This window comes from Lonchura striata, chromosome 1 (assembly GCF_046129695.1).
Source record: "Lonchura striata isolate bLonStr1 chromosome 1, bLonStr1.mat, whole genome shotgun sequence".
Taxonomy (NCBI): Eukaryota; Metazoa; Chordata; class Aves; order Passeriformes; family Estrildidae; genus Lonchura; species Lonchura striata.
The window spans coordinates 16,977,998-17,003,797 of record NC_134603.1 but is presented as its reverse complement, the minus strand read 5'-3'; the positions used below and the strand labels follow the sequence as shown (position 1 = coordinate 17,003,797).

At 31.8% G+C, this 25,800-nt stretch overlaps 1 protein-coding gene across 2 annotated transcripts in view; it reads right to left on the bottom strand.

Moving 5' to 3' along the window:
- CSMD3 (CUB and Sushi multiple domains 3) overlaps positions 1-25,800 on the bottom strand; it is a 581,291-nt gene that overhangs the window by 69,001 nt on the left and 486,490 nt on the right. For both annotated transcript variants that reach the window (XM_077782368.1, XM_021546425.3), the window contains exons 45-53: positions 25,350-25,495; positions 22,522-22,602; positions 21,250-21,363; positions 16,854-17,042; positions 16,316-16,462; positions 13,664-13,852; positions 9,576-9,761; positions 8,075-8,269; positions 6,200-6,373 (exon numbers count right to left, since the gene is read on the bottom strand). In XM_077782368.1, coding sequence (XP_077638494.1) covers positions 6,200-6,373; positions 8,075-8,269; positions 9,576-9,761; positions 13,664-13,852; positions 16,316-16,462; positions 16,854-17,042; positions 21,250-21,363; positions 22,522-22,602; positions 25,350-25,495 — 1,421 coding nt within the window. The remainder of the gene's footprint in view (positions 1-6,199; positions 6,374-8,074; positions 8,270-9,575; positions 9,762-13,663; positions 13,853-16,315; positions 16,463-16,853; positions 17,043-21,249; positions 21,364-22,521; positions 22,603-25,349; positions 25,496-25,800) is intronic.

Here is a 25,800-nt window from a genome sequence, read left to right as displayed (position 1 = left end):
AAAATTAGTCAAAGATTGGGAATGAAGGATATTAATAACCTATGACCACCAAATAAATTACCTAATTTGACATGAAATCATGTTCTAGCAATGAAGAATGAACATAATAACTTAGTGTCAGAACCTTTCAAACCATAGCTATAAATAAGATTTCTTTTCTGCAGGTTGTTCTATGAGAACACGAATAAATGAATACAGAATCTTTACATTAAATGACAAAAACCATGCCTATACTTATTTTAGTTGCCAGTAACGTCAAAAATGAGCACAGTAGTGAAAAAATCTACATACCCATGTATTATTGAAAACAGAGATTTATGTTATTTATTATTCAACAAAGTTAATTAACCTCTCAAGATGACCTCAGCTGAAAATGGGAGGAATAATTTCCTGTCCTTTTTTTTATTTCTTTACAGGGCTTGCATTTCATAAAAAGATATAAGAAGGCACAGTTCTGGACAAAACAGAGCTTGGGGCATTTCTCTTGCTATTTTCAGAAGAGTCTCATTTTGACAGCTGTTCAAGCTGTTCTAAAACTGTTCAGGATGAATGGTAAAGTTATTTTAAATCTTTTTAAATCCATGGCCCACAGAGGGAAATTCTCTGCTGAATTCCTTGAAACAGCTGAATACTTCTTTAAAGATGGAACATCATATACCTAATTTGAAAGTCTACTTATTATTATACAGCAGTACTAAAGAACAAAGAGAAGCACTCCAGATATATTAATTCAGTAACACTGGAGATACAGAATACCCCTTAACTGAAATACCAAGAGTTTAAAAAAGAGATTTAAAAACAGTGAAGATGCATACATATTTTTCCAGAAGTTTCAAGTATGAAAATAGTGGCAGAGAGGTTACACTTCAGAAATTATATAGGTACAGAAACCTTTCAGTGGCTGATAACTGTTTGAGAAAATATAAAAAAAAAAAAATCACTGATAGATTAATGCACTGAACTATCTTTGCTGTTAGCTTACATGATTGCTTTGCCCCAGATGGTCTGCTAGTTTTTTAACTCCATGGACAGCATTGTTCTCAGAGTTGATGGATAACTAACTGTTTTTTTCCTTTACCAGTAAAAGGCTGCCAACAATGACTCATTAGCATTTTAAAGCAGTATTTTTGTATGAAAAAAGAGTTGAGTAAATCTGGGATAAATATTCTCGAGCTAACACATCAAAGGATGTGTTCACACTAGAACTTTGGTTCAGATCTTCCTTCTTATAAATGTGCTGAGTGGTTTTACTATGAAGAAATTAGCTTAGAATTCCTTTCAAAGGAAGCGTACTGAGAAGCTCAACTAGGTGCACAAAACATGTTCCATCTCCTTTTAGAGAAAAAATTATTGACAGATCTTTTTGACAACTTAGAACCACATCAGTAATGATGTCATTTAGCCCAGAGGACTTGACCAGATATAGTCCACAGAAATTTCTCTGAACCATATGTAATGCAAATGCAGATAATTCCCAATCCATTATTTGTTTCATTATCTGATCAGTCTGATGGATTATTTTTTAATTCAGACAAAGACACAGTATGTGAAGCGTAGCCTTTCTTTTAGGAGAAGAGATGAATGGTATTCTTGATATTATTGTTTGGGAAGTGCAAATGTTGACATTTAATGTACACACTAATCTAAACAGCTCTTTTCTCCTATTCATCTGCCCTTACTGAAAGCTCCTCTGGTATGAAAGCACACTTCCTTATGTCTTATTAATCAAATAAATGTAATTCTTAATTTTTGCATTTTAATTCATATGGACACTTTATAAAAGTGGTCTCCAAATGAACTGAATTAGCATCATTTAATCATGTCACAACAACAAGATATGAAATCTTATAGACCTTTAAAAATTTAATAATATTTCATTATTTATCTTTATTTGAGATTTAATACTAATATGCAGAAGTGAACAAAACTATTGTTCCCAAAGTTGCTGAGTCTATCCCATATGAAATAACAACAATGACTTTTGGTAAACAAGGGAGAGAATATCAATAGATCTATTTTATCAGATGTTTAGATGTCATGAGGAATTGAAAAAGAAGAAAGAATTAAGAAATAAATGTTAGGTTTTGTACAGTTGAGATGGAGTCACAAGTTGAAGAAATATGAAAACCTGGAGTTAGCTCATCAATCAACAAAAGAGAGAAATGTGCAAAGATATCTTTCCTCAGAGTTTAAGTATTGGTTGAAAAGCATATTTTTTGCTCTCTTTTAATGTAGTTTTCATTGATGAGATGTCTAAGCAACATTTAAAATTACTGTCAGTCATGCAACTAGCACAAGTAAGAGAAGCTCAGTTAGATAACTCCCAAAGAGAAGTATGGAATTTTGTACATTACATTAAAAATTTGTAAGGGCCTAGGAAGAAAGAAGAATTCTTTGTAATAATCAAAGAAAAAAGTTGCTCCATTATATATAAGAAGAACTGTATCTAACAGAAAGACTTTTTAAAGTATGCTATACTTTTCTCTGTTAGTTTTACTTTGTCAAGTGTTTTTGACTAAGCTGTCTAAAATGTTAACCAAAATAATACATAAAACATTTTAAAAGGCGAAAAATACCCAGTAATGTTCTGAAAAAAGGGAAAGAAAAAATCTGTATTACAGAAATCTTAGGAAATGTTTTTCACCATTCATATACTAGTTAATTCTGAAAGTACTATAGAGTTATTAAAGTAGACACAATTTACTTCTTCTCTAGGAAATGCCCAGTTTACTAAGTATCTGATTACAGGCATTAAAATAAATACATTAAAAAAGAAAAACTTTTTAAAGTATGATAATATATGTTTTTATGATCACTGTTATTCCTGAAATTAAATTAAAGCAAACAAGATTAATGCCATAAATAAAGGAAATAATGCAAAATATGCAAATATGCAAAGAAAGCAAAATTGTAAATAAGTAGTCTGTATATACTGTAAATATACAAAGTTTTCATGAAAACAGACAAAGAATAATCAATTTCTTGTTGAATATTTAAGTATTTCTCCAAGAGAAAAATGTATAACAAAATCACAGATTTGTCAGTCTCTTTTTATAAGTAGGATATTCACTAAAAATCTATTCCAATGTTTCTCAGGATTTATTACATAGACAGTTTCAGTGTTACCAGGACAGAAAAAGATCATGCATAATAAATTTGTTTGTAACCTAGGAGTTACAACTGTCATGATTTTAGTCTTTGCTTGTTATTTTTTTCTAAAAGACTAATGTGATTTTTTCATAATAAAATGTCCTGAAACATTTAATTTTTTAAACTTTGACAACAGAATTACTTCAGAAGCTCAATTCTGCTTTATTTCATTTGTTTTTTTCAATTTGAACATTGTTTCTTTTCATCAGCTATGGAGAATAAGGACTAAGAAATCAATTTCCTGCTATTATAATAATGTGATTACCCATGAAATACTACTTTATCATTAGGTATTATTTAAAGAAAAAAAAAAAAAAGTGTGATTGAGAAAGGAAGGCAGTTGTGTTAGGTGTTCTGGCTTTTGCCATGGATTCATTATCCATAAATTATCCATTTTTTTAGTAAAAGAAGTCAGAATGAGAAAAGAAAAAAAAGAGCTGAGAAACCTATCATCAAATTCTCATGCTGTTATGGATGTCATCAAAACCATGCACTACTGTTCACAGTGTCATGTAACATAAATTGGATTTTAGTCAATACTTTTGGTGATTTGAAGCTTACCTCAGTTCTAATTATCATCTATATCTGATTAGGTTCACCACAAACTACTTTAAAGTTCTACTGTAGATATTCAGCTTCTAAATAAATAAATTTTTAAAATAAATAAATAAATAAACAAACAAACAATTTTTTTCAATTACGCATACCTAGAATTAAAATCAGGTTATCTAATACAACAATTAAATGTAATTATTACAGTAGCACATTCGAAAAAAATAAGTGCATTTTTAAACAAAATACTTGAAATGTTTATTATTTTGTCCTGTAGGATTTCATGTATGCCATCTAAATGTATACCTAATGGCATCTTCACAACTTAAAATAGAAATACATTGGTAATCACTTCAGTTCAAGAAAGACTACACTTTTCAGAAAGCAAATGTGGAAAAGCTCAGTTGTAAAAAATGCTTACAATTGAAAACATACAAAGTAGATAATGAATATGCTGATAAGTTGCACAAAAATTAATTTCTTGAACTGTTAAAATACCCACTCTGTAGGTCATCCTGCTGTATTTGATCTCCTTTCTCCCACATTCTAATACTTCTTTAATTTCCTCCTTTTCCTCCACTTTCTTACAACAACCTTCTTAAAAAAATTTCTTATTTGTGATTTGTCATTAGCTGATCTCATGACTCTATCTTAAGTCTCAAATTTCTTATGGAAGAAACAAGAATTGAACTTAGTTATTCTAAGTCTGCGGGGCACTCATTCCTGCATGGTGATGTTACACAGTAGGCAGTGTTTTTGCAAGAGAAATTATGGCAGCCATGACTCTCTCCCTTTTATAAATTTACTTTGTCACTAGCTTTTTTTTTTTTTTTTTAAGCAAGGTATACATTATTTGCATGCTGTATATGATGTATATTCTAATTTTTCTGAGTAATACTGGTTTTCATGCTGTCTTCAACAATTTGCCATAATAAACCTTAAAAGATAAGCATTATAAGATTTACTGTAGTGCTATTAGTCTGAAACTCTAGGTTTGGTTCAGATTACTGTTTTTGTCCTCTAGTCATATAGTTGTTTTCTTAACTTTTTATTGTTATTGGACATTACAGTCTATGAACTGAATAATAATGAATCTCTTCCGAGAAGTAGTGATCCTCTTTTAAGTTGCATGTAAAGATTATGTAATCTGTTAATATTATTAAATTATATTACAATTTTATTTCTACAGGCAAATGTAGGAGAAATTAAATTCATTCTGTGCTGGTCTTCACTTGGCATGAGGTTTTTTTGGCAAAATTTGTAAGTGCAAGTATTTTTCCAAGGTGCTATTCACAAATAGCATCCAATTTATCTGTTTTTATAATATTATTTCTCTGAAGAAAAATTTTTACATTTCACCAAATTTCAACAGCTGTAATTTATGCAGAAAAATCAGTAAAAATAAAAACAAACAAAAAAGCAAACATGAAAAAAAGCAGAACACTTTGATTAAGCACATTGGATGATGCTTCAAAAATTTAGATTTAGAACATCTTGCAGTTGCTGACAATTTAGAAGATGAAGAATATCAAGGGTTTCCATTGTTAAAGTGAACATAAACAAAGCCTCTATCTCTCTCTGCTGTATGCCAGGGAACATTCCAGCTGCAGATTTGTAGCCTGATAAGCAAAAATTTTGCTCATTCATGAGTCATTCACTTAAATGAATATTAGCAAATAATGCTGTGTTACAAAATAAAAATTAGTTCAGTTTTCTGAGAGTATCAATTTTTGGATATTCTGTTATATATTCATGCCTCTACAAATGAGATACAATATGACATATATTTCATTCTGAATCAGAATATTAACATACTTTTGATTTAAACTGAAATTAAAATTTTGGTTAAATATAGAGTTAAAACCTATGTCTCTACAGTAAATATAATAACCCAGCTCAAGGTATAAAATATAATGAATCAGAAAGAAGCCCTAAAATTGTTTCATGCGTTCATTTTATTCATAAATAATTCAGGCAGCAATGTCTGAGTATATTAAATAAGAGAAGATGCCTAACCTTGTAAAAGTAACAGGTCTCAAATTCTGTAAAAAGCATCTGGATAGTGGCTTTTTCTCATAAATAAGAGAGGTCCTGTCAAAGTTTCTAAAATTTTTTTTCCTCCTTCTGTATCTTTTCAAGAATACAGTTTAATTCTATGACACAACCACTTAGTTCAGATCTACTATGCAGATATTTTACTGAGGATATATATTAGGTCTGGCACATATGGAATCAATCTGTCATGTTGCTTATGTATAGTTGTACTTTAAAGACATATGCAAAAATACAGCAACACAGATTTTGCAATTGTGAAGCTAATAAAAATTTTGAAAATATATAGTTCTAATCTGATGAGAAAAACAATGCAGCCCAGCCACATACATGCAGAGCTCTCTTCAATGTATCTGCTCATAGAAAAGGACTAGCAGGTCACTTTGCTTATTTTTGTCTCCTAGAGAGAAAGAAAATGGACAAGTCATGACAGTAATATCCATACCTAAACATCTGGTCTCAATTCCTCTCCAGAGTCCAGATGACAGACATTCCCTCACTGCAGACCCAACTAGCATGTATCCTGAGTCACAAGTAAATATAGCTGTAGATCCGTATGTGATTTGAGTTCCAATCTTATTCCCATTTGGAGGTGTAGGAAGTTCTCCACAGGAAATAACTTCATGGCAAAACAAAAACAAAACATAAGTGTACAGCTGAGAATCATAAACACCCATGCAATAATTCCTATTAACCAAAAATATTTATCAACCAGTCAATCAGATAAATAAATTTTATACCTTGAAGTATTTTGGAGAAATCTGTAGAAATCATAGATTAAAAACCTGCAAATAAAAACTATTCCTTCTCCAGAAATTATACTTAAGAGAGGAGGAAGAACAATTGAAATAATTTCTGTAAATTTAAAAAAAAACTTCAGAACATTATTGAATGCTGTTTAATTACCTTGGTTTTAGCAAGTACATTCTGCATACTGGAATATCACAATTGCTCTCAGATTTAGATATGCTTCTTTGGTAAGGGGCCATTTTGCTCTTCTAGATCATAGTGAAATGCCTTCCCTAGCATTCACACATTACATTTTTATAAAGAGTGAATGATATTCATTAAATTAATTGCTATTTATTTACAATTGAAAGCATCTTTTCAATCAATATAACTTTTTTCTCTGTCAATTTTCTTTTAATAATTACCAAAAACCATTTTATTATTAGTAAAAAAGAGCCTGAAATTAGGTAGCACAATTTATGCCTAGAAGAAAATAAGCCATAATATTTCAAATAAAGCTTCTCAAAACATAGCTAAAAGAAGTTTGTCTTTTAAAGTAAAAAGAGATACAAATTTAGTATGTAGAATATACACAGAGATATAGATACTGAGAAATATACCATATTTTTAACACTAGAGAGATGAAATATTGCAATTAACTTTTAAAAGTTCTCTAAATTATATATTAGATTTCCAGTTAAAAAGAACTCAAAATTAAAATTAATTTCCAGTATAATTAATCTGTGTTTGAAAATGAATTTTTAAACCTCTTTTTGTTCATATGTCTTGTCAATAAACTAGAAATGTATTTTAAGCTACAGTTATCTGGTTTATCTACAGGCTTTTTTAGATATTTTTGTATTTATACATAAACATGGAGATATATACATTTTTGATACAGGAACCAAAAGCACAGTTGTATCCCACTCTGTATCCCACTCTGTCAGAGGGTACGTCACACCGTGTTCCATAAAGAGAAAGAGTTTTTCAGCTTCAAAGTGTAACCAAACCCCACAGTTTTGAAAACGAGATGTCTAATGTAAATTTATAAAGACATGTGCTTTTCACAGCAGTATGGGAGGGAAACACAATCATAGCTACATCTTTAGTTGATTTAAATATCTGAATATTATTTTTTATTTTTTTGGAAATTAACTATTGCTGGTTACCAGCATACCAGCTAATGTAGGAATGATGTAGATACGTGCAAATGCACACTACATGGCAACTACCTGAAAGGAGAGATTATTTTATTTATCAAGTGTGCAGACAGGAGACAAAGTTTTTGCATTTTTCAAGACTATACTGCATTCCTGATCTAAATTAAACATATAGGAAAATATTTTCTTTGTACCTTTATAAATTTAGGGACCTTTAAACTCCAGAAGTGTGCCTACAGATATGTCCTTGTCACTAAATCTAATGTATTATATTTGTAAATAACAATCTTTAGGATACTCAGGAATTCCAGCCAAGAAACACTTTTTCTAATTTATGGTTTTGAATACTAAATTATTTCATTTCTAGTTCACCCAATAAAGCATTTTTTCCTGGAGTCTGTACAGCAGATGCAGATAAAAGATGTACTCACTTTGGCAGTAAGGCCGCTCATTTCTCCAACTCCAGGTGCCATTAGCAAGACATTCAATAGATGCTGGTCCCAAACCATAATACCCAGGATCACAGCTGAAAACTACTTTTGTTTTATACTCATAGTGTGAACCATTTACTATTCTCCATCTTCCATGCTCCAGAGTAAAAGAATTGATGCTCGGACATGTAACAACTTCCAAAATAACAAAAAGACATCGATGTTGGTGGCTTAGTACAAGCAAATTGGGAAAATCTAGACCATTATTAATCAAAAATGTATTTTAAACACACTGACATAATCTTTGGAAACTAAAGCTGTACTTGAAATTGACTGTGGTTAGAGGGTATGAGTTATCTCATTTAATTAATTTTCATCCAGAAACAGAAGGGATTGTATGTGCAGAGTAATGCAGTTGGTGTAGATAGGAGCTATACCATAGCTGAATTCACTGTAGATGGACCTTCTGTGACATTTTATATCAGGCACCAGAATCTTTACTAAAATCTTAAGTGCATTTAAATGGAGAAATTATTTTTCTACACAAGTAAACTCTATGAGATATGAAAGACTTTGAGAGTCTGCACGCTGGTGACAGAAGAAATAATACCCATATGCAGGTTGTTTTTTCAACAGGTATATATTTTTGTCTTGTTTCTTAATTCTAAGTGTTCTTCCTCCAGAAAAGGAACAAAAAACATTCTACAACACTAATAGAATAAAAAAATAGTATAAGAAGCATAACAATCTTTCCCACTTTGTTTTGCTCTATTTTCATTGGTTCTTTAGAAAGAGAAAAATTCATGACAGGATGAAATTTTCAAGAACAAGAAAAGAAAAGGAGAAAGGGGAAATACTTGAAAAACACTCCAATCTTAATTTGCTTTCATTTCCAAAAGTAATTGGGTGAGATAAACCAAATCCTAATGTGCATGAGACACTGACAACCCCATATTGCTCTTACAATCACCTGGGTTTTCATATCTCATTTGTAACTGCTGATATCCACTTCATTTTGGGAGTTACATGCATTTTCCCTGCAGTGATTTTCCCCCAAGTTTAGATGATGTAGGACTATAATGATGGGATGAATATAAATAATAAGCATCAGTTTCAAACAATTATCACAGGTTTTGCAATTCTGGATAGTAAAAGGGATTTGCTAAGAGTACATGAATTATGCAGCTATCACTGAAGAGATGCCTTTTGTAGAAAACCTGTGCAATCATTAACTCTGATTTAACTGTAAATTAATTATTAGTTTGATTGTATTCTATAAGCTCTAGCATGTTTATTCTGCTTATGCTGTTAAGTTTCAGCATGTCTTAGTTACATATACTTCATATGTGTATTTGATAACAATTTAATACCAGCAAATAATTCATAGATCAAAGTAACCTGAAGATGAATGTTTAAGTCATGTGAAGATTTGTGCCAGAGGTAAATTACAAAATATACAGACAGGCTTTTACTCACCAGAGACTTTTTACAGGTTACTCACCTACACAGCGAGGTGTTTTATTGTGATTGCTCCAGGTGCCATCGGGCTGGCAGACTGCAGTAGTAAGCTCTTTGGCTGATAGCCTGTATCCATCATTGCAAAAATAAGTAACACGGGTGCCAACCAAGTAATCTGTAGTTAATATCCCACCATTTAGTGGAGCTTTAGGAATTCCACAAGATATTGCTGAGTAGGGGGAAAGACAAAGATTTTATATCTCCAGTATAAGTTTCCACTGACCTCAGAGAGCTTATGCATTGCAAAAATCACTAGTCTTAAATTCATAAAAATTACTTTTTAACTCATTTATGTGTGTTTTAAGCATAGAAATAAGTTTTCTTAAAATTTTAGGGAACGGAGTCCAATGAAGCTTTTGCATTTTGATGGAGAAAATAAAAAATAAAAATAATAGTTCATAACTCTGCATCTAAGAATTCAAAATGCAGATGAAAAAAAAACAAAAGGTAATAGAGAATATCTGGAAAAAAAAATATATGACCAGCATGGCTGAATCAGTAAGGCACCAGTCTGAGAAACACTCTTTCTGTGTTTCTGTGTCATATGATTTATGTTAGGATTTCTTCCATCAGTTGTATTTTGTGACCTCTGGCAAATCACTAAAATGACCTTTCAGTATTCTATATTTTCCACCTGTAAAGCAGAAGAAAAATACCCTTTTGAAAATACTGAATCATAGAATCATAAATGGCCTGGGGTGAAAGGGGTCCTAAAGATCTAGTTCCCTCTGCAATGGGCAGGAAGATCATTTACTACATCAGGTTGCTCAAAGCCCAGTCCAGCCTGGACTTGAACACTTCCAGGAATGGTGCATCTACAGCTCCTCTGGGCAACCTCTTCAGTGCCCCACCACCTTCACAGTAATGAATTCCCTCCTGATGTGTAATATGAACTGATCCTCTTTAATTTTAAAGCCATCCCCACTATCCTTTTGCTGCATACCCTTGTGAAAAGTCCCTCTTCAGGCTCCCTGTAGGCTTTAGTCCTCATCTTTGTCATCTGTGACTTGTGAAGAGAGACTGTAGCACTTGTCAGCAAAGACTGCGTCAAAACCACAGCTGAGTAACTCAGCTTTTGCCATGTCCCAGGTGACCAGGTATCCTGCATCCTTCTGGACAGGGCCCACCATTTGCCTAGTCTTCATATTAAGACCAATGTACTTTAGAAGCTGATTTTGTTGCCCTTGAAAAAAATGGACAGATTGATTTTATCAAGGCTCTAGCTTTCCTAACCTGATCCACAGCTGCTTGGACAACTTGTCTGTATTCCTCCCAGATGCCTGTCCTCACTTCCACCTCTCTAGGCTTTGTTTTTGTATTTTCTTTTGTCCAGAAGCTCCTTGCTTATCCAGGCAGGTATCCTGAAGTTTCTAACTGGCTTTCTCTTTGACAACATTTCTGAGGATGCAACTTTTCTGAGCTTGGAAGAAGTAATCCTTTGACTATTAACCAGTTATCTTTGTCTATAAAACTTTAAATCTAAGGCTTTATTTCATGGTACTCTACCAAGCAAATCCCTGAAGTGGTCAAATTCTACTCTTCTGAAGTCAAGGCCAACTAGCATCTACCCTTCTCTCTTCTTTAAGGATTTTGTACCCTAGAATTTCACAGTCACTGCACCCTTCAGCTTTATATTCCTCATCAGCCCCTGCTTGTTGCTGAGAAAAAGATCCAGCATAGCACCTCTCCTTGCTGGCTCCTCTATCTCTTAGAGAAGAAAGCTGAAAACTGCAAAGAAGGTATAAGCTACTATTTTATTTATTTTCTTTAACAAAAATAATGTACCAAGAGAAGATATGGTTCTAATAAATTGTCTGTTTGGGTACTAAAAATAAAAACTAACCCTTTTCTACTTTCTGAAACCATATATCTAATGTAGGTCAGATAAAAAAAAAAAAAAAGAAAAAAAAATGGGCTTAGGCATTTAAGTCTGAAGTACCTTACTTTGAAGTCAAATCTTGAGCCCTAAGAAAGTATCTATCATGCCCACACAGGAAGGTTAATCCTCTCAGACTATGTATAAATACTTGGGAAAAAAAAAGAGTGAGATCTATTTTTGCCCCTACTGGGAGCTGATCTGACATAAAACTGATTTGCTTCATAAGCAATATAACAACTGTGTGGAACAGTACCAAAGCTAATAATCACAGCTAAGACACAGGTAAAGCTCCAATCCTATAACAACTTGCAGAACAGAGGTATAAGAATCAACATTAAAATATTCTTGCATTGCCAAAAAAAAAACCCCTTACATATAACATGGAAATTTAAGAAAAAGAAAAACTACAGTACAGACACATTCAGCTGAAAAGATTATAGAAAACTAAGTTGCTATCACCCCGTCTTAGCAACCATAAGAACTTATACCTAATGAATGTCACAGTATCCATTGGCAAGGAGAGACACACATTTAGTAAAAATTAAGAAAACCTTGATTAAGAAATTGAAGATCCCAAGAAACTATAATCGAATTCAAAGCTTTAGAGGGTATGAGAACATGACCCCAGAGAGATAAAAAGTGACATGCTAATTAAACAAGAATGTTCACCTTCTATCTTTTACTGAACATCTGATAAAACTACTATTTCACCTCTCATCACCAAAGAAAGAAACAATTTCTATGACACTAGAATGAAAACATGTGACCATGTTTATTTATTTTAAATTCCTCAATAGCTTGGATTGAAGATTAAGCAGATCTATCTGTTCCAAGATGAGAACTATATGCTTGTATAACCAAGTAACACTCTTCACTGCATAACTGGACTAGCTTAACCTCTTCCTTCAGAAGCACCTTAATGATAATAAGAGCTTTGAGACAATTACAAGTGTTACCCGAGCAATGCCTATTGTTTTACACCAGGGCCAGCATTCAGCAGTGCATAAAATTAAAAATTTGCAAAAAATTTATAACATGTAAATAGTGTTGATTACAAGCACCAACAAATTCTACAATATTGCTTATTCACATAACGCACATAATTCACACTGTCTCTTTTACCAGCCACTAAAATATATATCAGATACATTCTAGCTGCAACCTGAGATGGTCTATATCTACCATTGAAATTAATTACTCCTTCAGTATTAAAAAATCTCCATTAATGACTTGATAAATTTTGAGTCATATTATCCATGTTAACAGTCATTGTGGCACAAGAAAAATATATCTGTCCCTTATCCCTAAATTTTTAAGAAACAAGATGCAAACCAGCAAGGCTTGATAACAGACTTTTAAATAAATAAAAGATCTCCCAAAGGTCACCCAATGACATTTGAGTTTACAGCAGCTTTGAGTTGAATTTCACATTTGTGGAAGCTTGCACAGAAAAGTTGCCTAGAGAAGTTGTGGATGCTCCATCCCTGGAAGTGTTCAAGGCCGGTCAGACTGGCTTTAAGCAAACTGGTCTAGTGAACAGTGCTCCTGCCCATCCCAGAGGGATTGGAACTACATCTTTAAGGTCACTTCCAAGAAAACCCTTGTATGATTCTATGAAAATTACCTTTTAGTTAGGGGAAAATGCAAAAAAAATCAGAAAAAGTTCTTGCCACATCAGATACTTTGACAGAAAAAAAAAAAAAGACAAATAGGAAATATCCAAAATTCATTCAAAATAGATTTATCATAGAAATGTTTGGTCATTACATGTCAGCTTGGACAACATGGTTAATCAAACTAAAACATTAAAATATATTCCTTTTTCACAAACTTCATAACACAGTTCCAGTTCCAAAGGTATAAATTTAAAATATACACAGTTTTTGGAAAATCTTAATCATATTAGTTCTCAAAAAACACCAGAATTTTGAAGACTTATGTGAAATTTCAGAAATTATTATTGGACCAAAATGAATGTTAAAGCAGTGTTTTTTGTATGTTAGTCTTATTAGATCCTCTTGAAATACTGTTTAAAGTGCATTTGATTTATGAAGTTGAAAAATTTTAGCAAAGAATTATGACAGTGAAACATTTCCCTTCTACTCATTTCAAGTCAGAAAACTGATGGCTTATATTAGAAAAAGAAAAAGAAAGTTTCTTAGAGTGTATTTTTTTTTAACCAAAGAGTTTACCTTGACAGGCTGGAACTGGAACATCCCACGAGTAATATCCGTACGGAGACTTCCTGCAGACGGCAGTACTTTTCCCGATGAGCCGAAAGCCGCGGTCGCACGCCCAGCGGACCACGCTGTTGAGCTGTCCGCCTGTCTGACTGACAATGAAACCATGCGGGGGCGACTCTGGGGTGCTGCAGTAGAGAGCTTTAAACATAAATATTAAAGGAATAAAATATGTGCTCAGAATTCATGTAGCAATTCTGGAGAAATTCTTGTTGAACTCAGCGGACATCTGGTTGGACACTGAGAAAATATTGGTAAAAGTTTTAATTTATGTATGATAATGCATACATTGGCCAATTTCACAAAATATAAAGGTGATAAAAATAGAGGTTTATAATCTATTTACAAGATTCAGGTTTCAGTAAAAAAAAATATAGTGATACCTCACTTTTATAATTGGCTATAGCTTTTATGTTTGGGGGTGTATTTTTATTTTATTTCTTTTACCGTCTTCTTTTTAAATTAAGTAACTACTAAACTTTAGTTTATGATGAAATTTATTGTAATTGTATCCATTTCAGTAGTGTATAGATTTTTGAAAGAGGGAAACAACTACTGCATCCTGAACATAACTCTTTTCAAATAGTCCTTTTTTCTGGTCCTAAATAAGTTTTTTCATTTAAGTTCTGTGATACACTGAACTGAAGTAAAACATTAAAAAATGGATTTTAATGATATTTATGACTATCACCATAAATCTGTGGAAAAATACCAAATCTGCTTTTAGTTGTTGATTTATTTAGAATACATTAAGTCTTACAGAAGTCTTATCTAGAGACTATGGAAAAAAATCATAACTCAATATGAGACCGTATAATATCTCTAAGAGTTACAGTTATTATAATCTGAAATTATTTATGTACTTAACAACTCTGACATTAAATACTGGTTACTTACTATGTTTTCATTAACTTCCTTGTTTATTGAGTACCAAGTTATTTAGGTTTGGCTATCTTGTCCACTCATAGGAGTGGACAAGAAGGCTCTTATAAGCTGGTAACCACTTTAAGATGAATTTTCATTGTGTAAAAGTTTAACTTGATCTCTGATCAATTTGATTAATAGCTGCTAGCCATAAAGGCTGTCTTCCCTTTTTGTAGGAAAGAAAACTGTGCTGGAAGCTTCTTTCCAAGTGCTTCCTTTATGCTTTGAAGAAATGTTGATAACTTGATATTTATTTTCTCAGGAAAATAAAGAACTGCTGCTTCACTTGCTCTTTAAACTTTTCCACGCCTCATGACTTCAGGTCAATGTTTTTCTCACGTGAAAGCTTCCTCTAACCAGAATGTTTATTTACAAAAAAAAAAATTATTAAACATACTAAAGCAAAGAGCAGAATTAGAACTACTGCTATATCTTTCAGACCACATGCTATGAAAGTATTTTCTTCCTTACACTAAATGTCTCCTGACTTACACTATTTGAAAGATACAGAGACATACCAGTATTTCCTATGTGAAACAGACCACTAGAAAATATTTCTTGTCTGCCTCTCAACAGTTCTCTCTTTGCCTGTAAGGAAAGACTTGGAAGAATTTTCTCTTTCTCTTTTAACAGATCCAAAATGGATTACAGGAAATGAAAATCGATAGCATATATTACTTTATGCCTAGTAAACAGCAAATTTTACCTAATGAACAACAAATATTTTAAGTCTGAGAAAACTGTCCTCTCCTAAAGGGAAAGATGGAAGTGATATGATTTTGTGGTATATATGATTGTAATTATTTTTCTCCAATTGTGATGTAGCCAAAAACTGAGGAAAAAAAATTTCTTTATTTCTTTATCCACCTTGTGAAATGAAACATCTTTTATGCCAATAACTTCTCTCAAATCTACAGATACTATTCTCAATATTCTTTTTTGTGTCGATTTCATATCTTTGGTCATCATAAAAAATTCAAATATAGATTTTGTGCAATTGCTGTAAATTGCAACAAATCTCTTTTAGCTTGAATAGTTAAAATATTTTCCAGTAAAATAAATATTATATAATAATTCTGTAAAAGCAATTTTACTAAAATCTGGCTTTGTCAGGTACCATTTCCACACACTATTCACAAATATGTTAATTTTAATTAATAACACATAAAATACCAGCTTTTTTACATACTAATTTATCTCTATTAATGCTGATTGCTGCTTCCATTGAACCTTAAGTTAAAGAGCTCAACCCTTCAGGGTCTCACATTTTCCACTTTCTAGCTGTTCACTCCTGCCTCATTGCAATGCTTTCCCCTGTTCCACCAAAATTCTTAATGATGAATTGCATAAAGATCTTGTTAGAAAAACATCCTAGTATAAAGAGGCACCCAAGTGCAATTAAATGGGAGAGAGAAGGAGAAAGCTGCTTCTTTTATCTTTAGTACAGGCTTATGCCATTTTATAGCCCTGTCTTTTATTAATTCTCTACAGAGCACATGTGTGGGGATTTTTTTCCTCACAAGATGAGGGGCATTAGTTTCATATATATAGAACAGATTGGATTTCCTTTCAGTTTGGTTAATTAAGGATGCCAAACATAGCTTATATTACCCTTTTCACATAAACAAATTGTTGCACATTGAAATTTTATGCACATTATAAAAAGTCACATTTGCATACCTATATATCTTATCCTGAAACCTTTTTTATTGGTGCCATGATCTGCCGACCACCGGAGAAATACTTCATGGCCATTGCTGGTAATATTTAGAGAAGATGAATAGTCCCCGCTGAGAGATATAAGCAATGGGCTATGGCTATTTGGTCCTTGGTACAAAAGAAGGAAAAAAAAGAAGGTAAAAGGAGTTAAAAAGTATAAAATAACATACAATAAAACATATGCACACAATTAACATATATGCAAAACATCCTTCAAGCAAGTGCCAAATTAATTTGAATTAAAAAATTGAAATATGTTATAACTGGAAGTTATATATTTGCTCAAAACAAAAATTATTCTTAAGTCCAGCATGCAGTACAGTTTTAAAATAAAGTAATCCAACAGTTGTTTTTATCATAACAAATCAAAAGAATTGCCTAAGATTTTTTTATACTGAAAAATTATGATATGCATAAACAATAGTATTTAGACAGAAGCAATATAAAAAACCAATGATATAGAAAATGTATCATCCAAAGTTAAGTATACTATAGTTACCATCAAAAACCTCAAGTATATCAAATTCCTTTTCTGTCTGGAAGAATTCAAAGAACATGCTGATATTATAACCCTTTTCCACAGTAATGGTCCACGCACACATCTGGAGATTTGGGTAGCTGTCAGGATATCCAGGGCTCAGTATTACGCCTGTTGAATCCAGACGCATTTCGTTGGCTGGACAGAGAACTGTGAAACAGAAAATTTGGCAAAAATATCTAAAGCCCATTATTTCTATTTCATATGATTGATGAGATTTTCTGAGTTTAAAGATCCGAATTACTCATTCTATTTCTTTAAATTGAGCAGCATGATGATTTAAAATATGATGAAGGGATTTAATTTTGAATTTATTTGGATTCACTAGGTTTACAAGAATAACGATCTCATTAAATAGGAATAGTTTGCATTATCATGTTATTGGAAGTTTTTTCAAAAAATGTTTTCTCATGATATATAAACAAATGCCTTTAGTATATTCAGAACCTAACACTGCTAAACAGGAGCTTTGAAATCTTTTTATACTGACAACTAACTCCTACATGAAAATAAGCTAGTCCTGAGTTACACAAGAAAAATAATAGGATCTTAGTTTTCTCAAGAACTCTGGAAATAACATTGTCTCAATTACAAAAATCAGGTTTTATGTTGAAAAAGTTATTAGATTATGAAGAGAGATAAAGAAAATAGGAAAGCAGAGAAAGGGATAGAAAAGGAGCATTTATCTTCATTAAAAAACTGTAAGAATCATATAATATTGGGGTTGGAAGTGACTTTTGAAAATCATCTAGCCCAACCCTCTGCAAACGCATGCAAACTGAACTTGAAAAACTGTATCTGCCCATATATTTTAAAAAATATTTGTATATCAGCTGCAAATTACCATCTAGTTGCTAAACTTCAAAAGTTGTTTCTCATGGCCCATGCTTGTTTCAATTACTAAAGAAGAGATTGAATACAGCACCTCCATGCCACTTAACAAATCTCATATGGCAGGAATCTGACTATCAAACTACAGTGCTGTACCACTTGTGGCACATATCTCAAGAAAATGAACAAAGTAATCCTCTCAGCTTTATATGTACATACAGACATATATTTATAAAAAAATAAGTGGCAGGAAGAGCATAACAGTAATCTGGCTACACTCATTTATTTGCAGCTGGTTTTGCCTTACAAACTGTCCTTAATTTCAGGATTTTCAGCTAAAGAACCCTCAGGAATTGCACAGAGAATTTAAAGATCGTTTCTGTTAAACAGAGTCCCTTGAGAATTGGGTAGGTAAGTTTCATGTGAATCAGAGAAAATGTATCAGAGATACAGTTAAGAGATTCCATTAACAAATATTTTCAGGGTCTCCTTATTATGATGCAAAATATAGTTTGAATCTTCTTACTCTGAAATTTTCATTTTATCCTGAAAGTAGAAGATAATGTAAAAGAAAATAAAAGGCTAAGTTCTATGCTTTTTTTGGACAATATTTTAACTAAATAAGGTGATAGAATTTGGCTAAACTGGTGGAATTTAGTGACTATTTTCACATCTAAAGGAAATCTGCAAGAATTTTAAGAAATGCTCATCCAGCAGACACACACACACAGAGTAAAAAAATGGAGGGAAAAAAAAGTGGCATAGTTTTAAATAGTAATAAATGTGATATAAACTAACTTGTAATAACTAAAATTACCAAATAAATATTAAATACAGTTTGCCTCAATTTTTTTTAGGAATTCCTCATTTGTCTAGTATATCTTTACTGCAATATATTAGATTCAAGACTAATAGTAGTCTTATGTTACATAAATTTTTCTCAGCAGCATTCTTCAGATTTACTTATGGATTAATTTTGAATGTAGGTATCAATTTATTTCAAGTCAAAAATTAAAGAAAAATTAAATTGAATGCCACTATACTGGCTAAAGCATATAACATATGCACAAGGTTAAAGCACCAGGAATTAGCAGTATTAGGTTAAAAAAATGCTCTACCTGGTGAAAAGAATTTGTAAACTAATACTAATATGAACCAACAGAAGAACTGAGACTTTTCCTTGAAAGTGGTTCCTACATAGTGTGTTGCACTCTGCACAATGAAGTATGGTGGCTTACCCATAGACCAATGTGATACGGTAAAATCATGAAGGACAGATTTTTTTTTTTTTTTTTGCATGCATTTTTGCTGCCTTTAGATTCCACAAAGCTCTCTATTCATTTTTATTACTAAAATGTAACTTATATATTGTGGTCTTCAAACCTAGACATCAGATTAATAACGAAAAAGAAAAGATGCTACTTTTTTTTCTAGGTTGACAGTAAGACTAGTCATTTTTAACACAATTTGACAAATTCTTTTGCAATTTTCTTTTTAATTTTATGAATCTAACTCTGAAGACCATGTTAATTTCATTCGGCTTTAAAGAGAAATTACAAGGGCATTGATTTAATATTTAGCATTGGAACCAATGTTTAGCGTTCATATGTGGCAGATAAAAGATTAGCTATAGTAAATGAAGTCATCATTCTTGAGGTTTTGTCTTGGGTCTTGCATTGAATACAAATATGCCTTCAGAACATGTACTGAGAGAACACTTTAGGATCAGCACATATGTCTCTATTTTCCCTAATATTACATCATTTTAACATTTAAAGCAATGCCTGGAGGTTACTATGGTTTTCCACCTATTAAGTGCTATACATCTGCCAAGTTAGGATTTAAATTTAAACTGGGGTGTAGAAAGCCATTTCTAGACATATTTGTAACTAAATGTCTGGATTTTCAGAAATTATCAGTGTAAAAGTTCTTATGAAGCTCACATTTAAATTTCATTTTGAATTTTTAAGAAAAACACTCAGTGCTGTGAATGATTTTGACTTCAGCATAGTTTCGTCCATAAAATCAGGGGAAAACAGCTTTACTCAGTTGTAAGAGTAGACCCTTCCAGCTTTCCAGGAATGAAGGCAAAGAGTATATTTATATAACATTTTTTTTATTCTCCGCTGAAAGCTTAGGTGAATATTATAGTAATAATAAAGTCCTAGAAATGAATATCCTGATGTTTAATTTCTTAGCATCTATATTTTTATATTGTGCACTATTTTATAATTTTAGAAAATGCTATATCAGTAAATATCAACATTTTACTTATAAATTTAGTAGATTTGTTCACAATTAATTTACTTTTGCCCAATAAATCTTTCATCATGACTGTTTTATGGATATGTTACTGAATTTAAATTACTGGAGAAGGGCACACCAAAATGTCAGATTGGTAGAAAAAAACAGATGGTAGTATTTTTCATATAATGCAAAGGTAAATCAAATGCATTTATTGTGACTTATTTGGTAAAGTATTTTAATCCTCCTGTAGATGTTAGAATATTAATCTCAGGAACAGGTGGATCACAAAGGAATATCATAGAAAGTATCAGAATTCAAAATGCCTTGTGTTTACATAATTTATATTTTTATGAGGCTGTGATGTTTTGGTTTGGTATTTTTTCCTTGAAAAAGCTTTATTATAAATGTTCATAACTCGAGATCCCAATTTATCCTTCCAGATATAAATGCAAGAATTAATAGGAGAACATAAACTCATGACCATTGCTGGAACCACAAGGAGATTCCATTTTTTAAATAAGCATGTGCAAGGCTGATCTTCATTTGGTATGAAAGAAAAATTATATTCTACTTTAGAATATCAAATTTCAGCTTAATAAAGACTGGTTTAAAGTGTGATGTTAGTGGTTGGCAGGACTGAAATAATTTTGACCTTAGCAATGAGATGACATTATCTCTGCAGTTCCCAATAAAAGGAAAAGTGAATAAACACACACACAGACACACAGACACACAGACACACACACACACACACACACACACACACACAGACACACACAGACACACACACATCACACACATACACACACATACATGCATAAACCCTATTTTTTAGAATACATTGAATAAAAAATGCAAGTACATAAAACTACACAGAAAAAAATTATTTTGTGAGCTTGTTCACCCAAATCCATGCTAGGTTAATTTAGTGTTTTTGAAAATTCCCATATAAATTTTCATACTATTATGTTGTAGAGAAAATGAGTCTCATTATTTAGCAGACTCCCTGAAAAAAAAAAAAAAGGAATTGTAAAATTATTTTCACAGAGTAGCAGCCTTTTTAACTCATGAAGTTCATTAAAAGACTACTAATTATTTTGCATTAATATCTGACATATACAAAACAAAACAAAACAAAACATAGAGTGATATATTGGGATAAATTCTAAAAAGTCTGAAATAGTTTCAGTATGCTGTCTTATGTAAAGAGATGTAGAAGTTATGTAAGGAATCACCACTGAACTGGTCTGGCAGGAGGAAAATTAAAAAGGAAAAAAACCTTGACAAGTAGGTGGTGCTCCGTCCATCTGGAGTCTTTCCCCCAGTCGGCACGTCAGAATCTCGTTACCCACCAGTGTAAAGCCTGGTTGGCACTGGTACCTTATTATGTCTCCTGCTCAGAAAAACAACACAGGGCAAAACACACAAACAAAAGCAGCATTAAACAGCAATTAACTGGGACTTTTAGCTTTGAAAACATTATTGATTAATGAAGTTTCTTACCACCATATTATACAATGGGCTAAATGACCTCTGGCATAAACAACTTTGATTAGTCTAAGAAATGTGGTAAATGAGCTTTGTCTTGCACACTGTGCTGCATCTATCACTCCTTTCCACCACATTATTTATTAAATAGTTTGCTAAGTTGTCTGGGTTTGACTAATGCTATGTGAATCAAATGTCCACAGAGCTTTAAGCAATATAATTTATAGGATAACCATTATGGAACTAAATAAAGGTTTAAGATCAAGTCTGTAACTCATATAATCCTGAGGGGGAAAAAAAAATTACATAGCAAATGGATTTGTTGATGCTATCTAGATCTGGCACTCTGAAAAGAAGACATTTTCATTTTTGAATTAAGAAACCAAAAATTAATATAGTTTTATATACCAATAAAAGTAAAAAAAACATGCATATCCCAGCAGTTCTCTTTGGCACATATTACAGAGAAAAAAAGGAAAAAAAAGTAATTTCTCTTTGTGACCTATATAAATAATCATATATTGGTGCATATACTAAAAAAATTATTTTCTTTGCTGTCACGTGAGCCAAACTAACTCACTAGACATCTGAAATCAGATCATAAATTATATTTCTTTGAAATATAGGTGGCTAAGTAATATTATTGACATATCTCAGAAAGTCAATGTCATCCCCTTCTCTGATCTTCATAACTTTTACAAATTTGATTTTACTTTTTAGGTCACAAAATATTAATTCTAGTTCAGAATATACCATTGCCTACATGTTTTCTTGTGGATTTTGTTTGTTTGCTTCAGTGTAATATAATGTTTTATATGAAATACTATGAAAAATGTATTTTAAAATTAAGTCAAACAGTTAATGTTACTTATATGTTACCTCTGAAACATAGATGGGATTCAGGGTGCATAAGGAAGAGGAATGATTTCTAAAAAAACGTATTTTAAAATAAAAACCTAAAAATATAACAGGCATTCTTTCCATTCTGAAAAGCACCCTGTACACAGTAAATTTATTCCATAAACAAATATTGTGCTTTTATTTTATTTTGTTTTAATATTACCTATTTCAAATTCGTCATCCTCAGCTAGAATTTCAGCATTTGGTATATTTGCTGGAGGCTGGCAGACACGGAGCTGATAGGCTATAAAAAGGAACAAAGCACAGCTGACATTCTCAAACATAGTGATCATAGCCATGAAATAACAGATTTAATATCCACATTAGCAAGATAAACATAAAAACTCAATTTATATTGAAACTTTCAAAAGAATCAAAAGAAAGGACATGAAAACATTGGATGTTGTGTCTACATTCTCAATTAGTTATTTAGTTTTAGTGGTGAAATCTTCTTCACAAATAACATAAGAAGTTTAGAAGTGGTTGCCAATTTTATCACTTGAGCAATTCCAATCAAAAATTATTTTTTTTTTATTTTCAATCATTAATTTGCTTTTTTTTTTACATGACACAATTTTACTTTTGAACTCTTCCACTTTTGAAATCTTGCAATAAATACAAGTTTTGGAATCCCAACGATTGTACACAGAGGCAGCATAACTAATGGACAGAAGGATTTTGAATGGGAAATTTCCTAATAAATAAAAGGTTGTGGAGTGCACATAATCTGTAGATAGTGTCATAGAATAATCGTGCTTTCAAAATTCTCATTTTAGTTTGACACAAAATAATGGTCTGATACTAGCATGTGATGCAACAGCCAGGCAAGGTAACCACATCAAATAAATAAAAAATAAGTAGGAAGTATATGCAGAAGTAGTATAGATTGATTTTTTTTTTTTTTTTTCCCAGAGATCCAATGAAAATGGGTCTATGTTTGGAGATAGACAAAATACAATCTGATCTTAATATGATTAGGACATAAATCTGACAAAAGAAACCACTTTGACATATTTTTTACCTACAATGGAGTCTTTCCTGTGTTAAAGTATACGTTCAGGATGAAGTACGCTTGGATTTCATTAATATTACATTTTCATACAGCATTGGTTTATAGCATTTCTCTTCAGCACAAAATACCATCTATTTATAGCAGATGATAGTTCAGCTTCAGTAATACACATCCTTGGTTGCTTCATGTGATTGGATCCTTTAGTACTCTAATTGGTCAAACTTTTGAAAATCACAAAATTTATACTGTAAGACCTTTCGTTACTAATGAGTCACTCTTATTTGATATCTTCCTATTACACTCCTTTTCTTCAATCAGGTAATGAAGATCTGCTTAAATCAGTCAGAAAGCCAAACCAATAACACACACCAATTAAACAGGAAACAGCTGTGCTGTTTACATCTTAAGAAAAATAATAATAAAAATCATGAACACAATTAAAAATTGATTCAATAAAGAACTCCTACAATTTATCTCAAATGTCTCTCATTTTAGGGTATTAGAAGTATCATTAATTTTAATCACCAAATTATTTATTTTAAATAAATTTTACTCCTTGCATTTATTTGACTCCTTGACTGCCTTTCCTTTATTACTATAATTTTTGTTCAGATATGAAGGATCACAGACTCAAAGATACAGAGAGATTTATTTATCTTGACAGCATTAGTACAAAAATAGTTTTAAGTTTCTTTATAAGTAATCTTTGTGCTGCTCAGTGTGCATCTTTATTGCACATTAGGGCCCACACCTGTGTAAGACAAAGTAATAGGAGATCTTTAGAGACACTTTAATACTAGCAAATTACTAAACCAGAAGAAATAGCCTAAGTTTTATCAACATGGTTTAGAGGTAGAATTGGCAGTGTTGGGTTTATAGTTGGACTTGATGATCTAAAAGGTGTTATCCAATCTGAATAATTCTATGATTCCACGAGCATTTTAGCATATGTTTGGTCATATATTGATATATTAGTAGATATATATGAACTCATTAATTAATACAAAATGTTCTTTTGTCCTTTGCAATTTGATACATGCAATATGGATGCCAAGATTTGGAGTAGAAATTCTGATTCCTCTCTGCCTATCCCTTCTGGAGTCTCTACCCCATAATCAATTGCTGGTGGTTTTTTCATTATAGGCTTTATGTATTTTTCTGTTTTGTTTTGCTTAGCTTAAAGGTCCTTTAATCCCATACATTCTGTCTATCTTTATTCACTGCTGTCTTTAATAAGCCAAAAAGAAAATCTTCTAGTCACAGAATTTGACCGGATCCAAAAAACAGGATGTAGTCTTTTCATGTTTCCTAGGATGTTCAATCCAATGGGCATTCACAAAGCACCTAAACCCACCCTTCTCAATCTGTTTTCTTATAATTATAGGAATGTACAAGACAATTGGCCAGAGAGGACCTGGATGACTATAAAAAGAGGTAGAATTCAGTGAATTAGTTCATACATATTTTCATTCAGTCAGTATTTAATTCAAGTTAATTAACATTAACTACACTATGTAGTTTACAATCATTGACCTGTATAGTGTAGTAAAGAATATATCATAGGTATAGTTCACTAGCACTGGTATCTCTACAAAAACCACACTTACTCCAAAATATCCAAATGTCAAAAAGAAATTTAATGTCCTCCAATATCACTTAGGTTTCAAACGCTTTTTAGAAGCATCATAAAAAGTAAACGTATGTGCACCTTGGACTTTAGGATCTTGATGCTATCTTCTTTGTTCATGTCTCATCATAGTGCAATCTTTTTATTTTTATTTGAATAATAGTAAATTTTAATACCTGGTCAAGAAAATAACTTATTTTCATCATTCATGTAAATCTTTCATATGTTTGCATTACCCTAGTAGTTGTTAATAAAAGCAACTCTTCTTACAAAAAGCAACTTTTCTTTTTATGCCTTGTCTGCCTCCAGTGACCAGTAAAAACAGTGAAAAAGTTTAATTTGTCACACTTACCATGATAACTAAGTACAAAGAAGCCACTGGTAGTAAAGTCACTGTGAAACTTTATCAGAATCTGATTGGAAGTGCTATAGACTGATTCTAGTGCAGTGTTGCCACTAAATTGTCCAATTTGAGGGGACGTTTGGTCTGGTCCATCCCTAAGAAAAACAAACAGAATATTTTTTTTTCTTTTTTATTTCTTTGCTCCAAAAAATTAATATGATTTCTCTAAATTTTAAGTGAATGCACTAAATATTCCCGAGATTATACTAAAAGGCATGAGACAACTAAATTAAGATAAAATAGACAACAAAGGCTGAAGACCTTCCTGTGTGTGGACTGAATATTAATTCAACCACCTTTTGAAAGTCAAATTCTTATTTTCTAATAAAAATTTCAGCCAACTCAAAATTACTGAATTTGTGATTGTACTTCATCTACTTGCTACAACCTCTGTTCATAT